At 39.5% G+C, this 7,543-nt stretch overlaps 1 protein-coding gene across 3 annotated transcripts; it reads left to right on the forward strand.

The window, feature by feature from the left end:
- The first annotated feature begins 1,873 nt into the window (after positions 1 to 1,873).
- On the forward strand, positions 1,874 to 6,335 carry LOC147621387 (uncharacterized). Of its 3 annotated transcripts, none has more exons than XM_086824145.1 (2): positions 1,874 to 2,795; positions 3,732 to 6,335. In XM_086824145.1, the coding sequence occupies exon 2, from the start codon at positions 3,846 to 3,848 to the stop codon at positions 5,577 to 5,579; it is 1,734 nt and encodes a 577-aa protein (XP_086680271.1). In that variant the 5' UTR covers positions 1,874 to 2,795; positions 3,732 to 3,845; the 3' UTR covers positions 5,580 to 6,335. The 3 variants fall into 3 exon arrangements, with proteins under 3 accessions (XP_086680271.1, XP_086680270.1, XP_086680268.1); XM_086824144.1 differs by lacking the exon at positions 1,874 to 2,795 and adding an exon at positions 2,829 to 3,402; XM_086824142.1 differs by lacking the exon at positions 1,874 to 2,795 and adding an exon at positions 2,944 to 3,087.
- Positions 6,336 to 7,543: the final 1,208 nt, after the last annotated feature.

Below are 7,543 nucleotides of genomic sequence, written 5' to 3' on the forward strand. Positions count from 1 at the left end.
CTTCCTAAAGGTACAACCCCCGAGGACAAGACCAAAGTAAAAGTGAGATATATACAAGGACGCATATATGTCTAACTATATTGGGTGTTTTCCTTATACATTAATTAGTCATAGATGAATGGTTGCAAATCTTTTTGCTCAATAAAATGCACTTACCTTCATTTGAAAATGCTCTCCTCATTTGAAAATGAGGAGAGCAAAAAAATGTAGTGGGTGGAGGAAAGAATCATTAATGGCATGAAGGAAGCAAGAGGTTAAGACCATTGAGTTCGTCAAATAGGCATGATGAGTTGTCAAAAATATATAAGATTAAGCATGCAAGAGGCTTGAAGCAAACATTAATTAAATCAAATCTTACATTAACTAAATTAAAGCATGCACTCAAGATCAAAATTTATATTTACTTGCATTTTCTAATTCCATATTCAAGATATTGCACTTGTTGATTACTTGTATATACTTACAAGTTTGCATTTTCTAATTCCATATTCAAGCTTTAAATTGTAGAAGTTCTTGAGATAGGCTCTAAACAGAACTTAAGAAAGATTATTTTTCATAATCATGTATTCTTATTGTAAAGAAGAAAAGCAATTCTACAGTTCTTCATATATGGTTGTGAAAATGACTTCGATCAGGTTACATTATTTCTCTTTTTGTTTAGGTCATTGTAGAGATTAAGTAATTTATTGGGAAGAAACAAACACATTTGCATCATGTGTTTGAGAAGCCAAACAATAAGAAGGTCATGGAAACACCTGCCCATGAACAATTAAAGATAAGGGCGACACCATAAATATTCCACTTGAAGCCTGCATTGTTTATATAACATACTCCAATGTGCTACATAGTGATGGATGGACTTGATAAAGGATCTCACTTTTTCTTGAAAAACAAATTTTAATGATCTATTTGTGTGCATTTATAAAGGTTCATGTTACCACTACTAGGCCTACTACTACTGCATTTTATGCTATATGCATTTGTGAAGGTTTCTACTACTACAAGTAGGTCTAGTACTACTAATAGTGTATGTGTTGACAAAACGTTTGATCTACGTGTGGGTCTAAACCTCGCATAAAATCCTTTGTCAACCACGATCCACAATGGTTAAAAGTGTTCATGATCTTGATATTGCATCTGTGATAAAACCAATCACATGCTTCAGTCCCCTTTCCATGTCCCCTATTATTGTTAAATTTACAACTGAATCCTCCCTATGAGTCTTCACATTTGCTTGCTCTTTTGTGTCCAGTGGTTAGCTAAAACAAAGCTCTCCACAGGTTTCCATGTCCCCCCTTTAAATATTACCAGTTTATAATGAAGTTTTTCACCACCTTGAACGAGCACTTGAGGCACCACAATTTGGCAACCTGGACTAGCACCTGTCCTTGTATTATTCTCACTATCAATTTGCTAGGCTAACAATCTAACAACCAAGTTAGCAGTTCTTTTCAGGACTTGTTGTAAAGTTGCAAGTGACCGTTGTCAACTCCCTCTCCTTGTACACACCATCGAGACGTATAAATCATTGATGTACAATTTAAATGTCAACTTAGACCACAATCATTGATAGATGGAAAATTCAACAGGGTATGTTGGGAAAAACAAAATTTGTGGAGAGTAAGTATTGAATTTCAGATGCCACTAGGGTGGGTTAGAGGCCAAAGGTATAAGTGAGTATTTTTCACTAGATACAACTTTAATATAGGAGTAAAAATTGGCAAGGTTGCCCGTTAGAAAGAAGGAAAGGGAAGAGGACATGTGAACTCTTCTGTCTCAAGGAGGGTACTCTCACTCCTTCCCTCTTCTCTTTTTAACGTACGAAACTGGCAGCTACCAACCCATCATGTAGGTGGTGGTGGCTGCTCTTTTCGTTCTTTTCCCGCTTCACTGCTGGAAGCCTTTTGCTCTCTTCTCTCTTGGGAATCTAAGCTCCATTCTGTGCGGTAAACCCCATCCTCTCTCTCTATCTCTCTCTCTCTCTCTCTCTCTCACACACACAGTGTATCTACTCTCTCTCTCTCTCTCTCTCACACACACACACAGTGTATCTACTCTCTCTTTCTCTCTCTCTCCCTCTGTGTATCTTTGCGCCCGCTCCCTCTTCATCACCGTATATCATTGCACTCCCCCTATCAGCTTACGTACTCTCTCCCACCATACATTCATACGTGTGTATACATACACATATAGACGTATACTTAACATGTGGAGACACACACTTACGGACGTATAACATAGATATAATATATACACAAACATGCATGCATGCATGTATTATCCTGTAGATTATCATGCTGTTAATGCAACCACTATCCTTGTGTTCTCTCTCTCTCTCTCTCTCTCTCTCTCTCTCTCTCTCACACACACACACACACACACACGTCATACGAACGTACATAGAGAGAGAGTGTACGTGTGTTGGACCTTAGAGAGAGTGTATGTGTGTATGATACTATGATTGCAGGTGTGCATTTAATCTCTATTCAGATGCATGTATTATCTATCAATGCTCTCTCTCTCTTTCTCTCTCTAGTCACTCACTCTCTCTCTCTCTCTCTCTCTCTCTAGTCACTCTCTCCATAGGTTGAATTGCGGTTGAGATGTCCTCATCATGCCATTGCCAACCCATGCATGGAAAGCGAGGCAAACCCATGCATGGAAAGCCGAGGCTTTTATTCAACATAGGCACTTCGTGCACAATGCCATAATGAGCTCAAGTAGACCCTCTGCCTCCGAGCTGCACACAAAGCTCTCATTGCATGCAGGCTTTCATCCTTAAGCAGTATATGCAGGTACGATTCACACCCACACTTTTCTGTAGAGTCGTGATGATTTTGGCTTTTCATTGTCTTGAGTCTTGTCAGTGTTTTCAATGCCCGCTCCCTCTCCCTCTCTCTCTCTCTCTCTCTCTCTCTCTCTCTCTCTCTGTGTGTGTGTCTGTGTGTATGGAGCAGTGACCCACTAAGGCCTTTTATCTTCTTATCTTTTAAATGGCTTTTGATCCTGCAGACCTCATGAGGTGGTGATGGTTCTCAACTACACGTTTTGAATATAGGGGCAAGTCAAGCAGTTTCCTATTGAGAGGTTTCTGTTCTATAATATACTTATATATGTTTTTGATGGGCTCCTCCCCTCTTTGTGCACATGGGTATAGGTTGAGAGAGCTTGAGTTAGCTTAGCTGGGCTTCACAGGGTTGCCTCTTATATATATGCCATCTAAGACCTTAGTTTCATAGCACTTGTCTAAGCATTTCTTCTAAGACCTTACTTCCATGACAAAGACCTTAGTTTCATGGCACTTTCCTAAGTATTTCTTCTTCTTGCAATGACATTTAGCCTCTCCTGTCAATGCTATGCTTATCCTGTTTATATCTTCTAGCTGCAAAGATTGCTGGTTAAGTAAGTAGCTAACCTTTACCTTGGCTTCACGACTTCAATAAGCTTTTAATGAGATCTATACTAAGCTTATAGAGACATCTACTGAGCTTTGAATGCTCTCTTCTTAGCTTTCAACGAGCCTCGCAACGAGCTCTTCTGAGCTTTTAATGAACTGCACTAAGCTTTCAATAAGCTCTACTAAGCTTTTTATTAACTCCATAATGAGCTCTCCTTAGCCTTATTTGTTTTTTATTTACACTAAGTTATTCTACTTGGCTTCTGGTGAAGCCAACTAAGAATTCATTGAGATCTACAGACTTCTGAGCTTCTTCTTTTTTTGTGTGTGTCAGGGCTTGGCTTCATCAATAAGGGGTGATTAGCTCAGTTAAGGACAGCCATTAAAGCTCTACTCACTATAAATTGAGCTGCATTCTCTCCAACAGTTCGACACTTCGACATTGTCTATGGAGGACTCTACCCGAGCAAAGAGAAGAAACATGGTAGAAGACAACATAGAGTATAAGTGCCAATACATAGACATGGACCTTGCCATGCATAGAAATTCTAATGGAAGGGATAACAGCCCAAGGGTAAGGAGGCTACAGAAATCATTGGATTCACATGAGGAGTTCGAATTCACCATGTCTAACATGACCATGAAGGATGATTTGTATGAGACAGCTATGGAGGTGGCCCCTGCAGATGAGCTTTTCTTCAGAGGCCAGCTTCTCCCATTACAGCATGACCCTAGGTCACAGCTAGTGCAAACATTAGAATGCATCAAAGGAGAGGATCTTGATGAAGAAGAGGCCATTTTTGCAGCCAATCAAGAAGGTTTGTTGGGTTTTAAGTGTGCTAATGAAGAGGGGTTTCTTAAGAAATCTGAGGGGTTTCCTCTGGGGTGTGCTAATGAAGAAGGGTTTCCTATGCAATGTGCCTATCGAGAAGGATTTCCCATGAAGTGTGAAGAGGGGTTGTCTACCGGGTTTTGTGTGCAAGAAGGGGCTAATCTTATCAGATCTTGTAGGTTAGATGGTGTTTTCGATGCTTTCAAGAACGATTCACGCTCATCAAGCTTCCGATCGCAGCAGAGTAGCTACTGGGGCTCTGGAGAAAAGGACTCCAGAGACAGTAGCAGCTCTTCAAGATGCTCTAATGGAAGCTCCCAAGACTCATGCTTCCATGGTGCTGAGAGAAAGGCTCCACAACTTACCATGGTTAAAGTTAATCCTGCCACTAATACCAGTATCAATACTGGTTTTAATACCGTTCTCAATACTAATGCTGAAGTTAATCACCATCGTCACCATGGTAAGCCCCCCTTGCCTCCCTCCAAGCTAAAGAAATGGAGCTGGAAGACACTCTTCAGTGGACTCAGAAAGGCTTCCAAGATTTGGGTTGACGACAGAGGTGATGATCATGGGAAGATCACATCAGCAGGGGAGATTAACAAGCAGAAGAGGTCAGTTTTCACCTTCAAGCTCCCTGCAGCAGGCCAGCATAACCAGAGCATAGGGTGGGATGGTGATGACTGGGAAAGGCAATCAGGCACTAATCACTTTGTGGGCAGAGGAGAAATGAAGAAAGGAAGGCAGCAAGCAACCTGCAGCAGGGGATTATGGCTGGGTAATGATGATTATGGAGGGCAATTAGGCACTAATTACTATGTAAGGAGTGGGGAAGTGAGGGGGCTAAGGCAGCAAGCGAGCTGTAATTATGATGTGGGCAGTGAAGGGAGGCAAGGGAAAGAGAAGGCAAAGATGGGTTTTGCATGGAATGCAAGGGAGAGTTGGCAGAGGTATGTGAGCAAGGTGAAGAGGCCACTGTATGGGAAGCTGTCTTTCAAGAACAAGCACAACAGCATGAATGAGGACATGAATGGCTTCAACAACATGAAGGCCAAGAGCCTAAGTTCAACTCCTCTTGCAAAGTCTCCTGTGAGAAGGGCTGATAATGCCAACCTTAATCCAGATTATGGTTACATGCAGCATGGTGCAGGCCCTTCTTCTTCAAAGTATAAGAATGTGGGATTTGCAAGCTGCCCAGCTTCCATGAGGTCCTCGCCCCACCATAGTGGTGTCCTTGCCGTTGTCAACAAAGGCGCCCCTGCTACCTCTTCCCTGCATGACCTCCATACTGCCGTCCAAGGAGCCATCGCCCACTGCAAACAATCCCACACTGCCAAGCCATCATCATAAGTAGGTTTAATTAGGGTTAATCCAAGCTGCTTATTATCAGGATTAACCCGGGTATTACTTATGCTGCAAGCCATCTCTCTTACCTTCTTTTACAACAGTCTTAAGCGCGTGAACACACGTCTCTTAGGGTCTCTTAGGGTCTGTACACACTTGGACGTGATCCGTGGGCGCGTATGTGGTGTCTTAAAGCTCCTGAACAAGTGTCTCTTAGGTCTTTACACACTCGGACGTGATCCGTGGGTGCGTATGTGCTGTGTTGAAACGCGTGAACAAATGTCTCTTAGGGCCTTCACACACTTGGACGTGATTCGTGGGCGCGCTCCATCGCCTTGTCCTCGCTAATGGGTCTTTTTCTTTCCTTCTCACAAGGTAAGTATCATACACTTGGATGTAATAATGGGTGGGAGGGACATGCCTAATGGTGGTAACAGGCAAGATTGCCAAATAAGTAGCCAATGTGGGGTAAATCTTTGCTTCGTCTTGTTCCATTGGCAAGTTTGTTATGCCCTTACAAGTATGTGGTGTTTTGTCAGAACTAGCATGGTTTGGGGTATGAACTCAGGGTCCTTGTTCTGTGTAATTGTCTTGTCTTACTCGTATGTAAGCATCTATGCACTTGTTATAATCTTCAAAAGTAAAATTTTCTTATATACTTGGTACTTGTCATAATCTTCAAAAGCAAAATATACTTGGTACCACAAAGATAACTACTCTTGTAATCATCCATGCATCCATGCCTTATTTGTAAGCAAGCATCCATGCTACACTTGTTATGTTTTTCAAAAGAAAATGTACTTGGTACTACAAAGGTGGCCACGTTGGTTTTCTCATGTTTGCTTTTGGTAAGCTCAGCAATTCGATCTTTACTTTTTTTTGGCTTTTTGAAAGTAAAAGTAGAAACATAAAAGATGTGTTTGATTGATTACACTACGTTAGACTTCAAAATATTATTGTCTTGGTTGTACTCACATATAGCATTGGCACCTTTTGTGTCAAGGTTCTAACCAATTCTTTTGGATTGAAAACTACTTTTGATGTTAGAACCTTTGCAATTCAAGAGTAATTTTTTATTATGCATATAATCTAGATAATAAATATATATACATTATTGTGTGCTATGTAGGTATAATTCATATATAATACAATAATAAGGAATCATATATGTGACATTAAAAAAGTAATCTAGCTTGTAATACTTCTTGGTTGTATTGTGTGTGCATGATAGTTATAATAATAAAAGATGTACATAATGACATTAATTTTTATTATTGGGACTTATGTGCTTGCATGTAAATAAACAAAAAAAAACACAAGTTAAAGAAATACTTTAATTGTGCTTATATAATCTAACACAACTTGGAGTTTATTTTGTTTGGTTAGCTCTCTCTCTCTCTCTCTCTCTCTCTCTCTCTCTCTCTCTCTCTATGTATGTATACACACACACACACATGCACACACTCATTCCATGTGTGCATGTGCATGTATGCTAGTGCTTGTGTGTGTGTGTGTGTGTGTGTGTGTGTGCGTGCGCGCGCACACATGTGCGTGTGTATATACATACATAAATACATACATATATATATATATATATATATATATATATATATATATATATATACATAAATACATATATATATATATATATACATACACACACACACACACACACACACACACACACACACACACACATATATATACATACATACATACATACATACATACATACATACATACATATATATATATATATATATATATATATATGATTTCTATAGCCTTATTTTAAAAATAAACGTTGATAAATATATTTTTATTATATACTATACTTCATAGAATAGAATATGTACTATATAATATAAATTTATTTGATACATTACATTTTTAATGTTAATTATAGTTAGTATATTATATAATGTTCACTTTCTTTTGAGCTATCTACACACAAAAAAATCTACTATAAC

This window comes from Cibotium barometz, chromosome 30 (genome assembly GCF_041138505.1).
Source record: "Cibotium barometz isolate CiBa-2024 chromosome 30, ASM4113850v1, whole genome shotgun sequence".
Taxonomy (NCBI): domain Eukaryota; kingdom Viridiplantae; phylum Streptophyta; class Polypodiopsida; order Cyatheales; family Cibotiaceae; genus Cibotium; species Cibotium barometz.

Coding starts and splice junctions, on each gene's coding strand:
- LOC147621387 (XM_086824145.1), top strand. CDS start 3,846: ATGGAGGACTCTACCCGAGCAAAGAGAAGAAACATGGTAGAAGACAAC.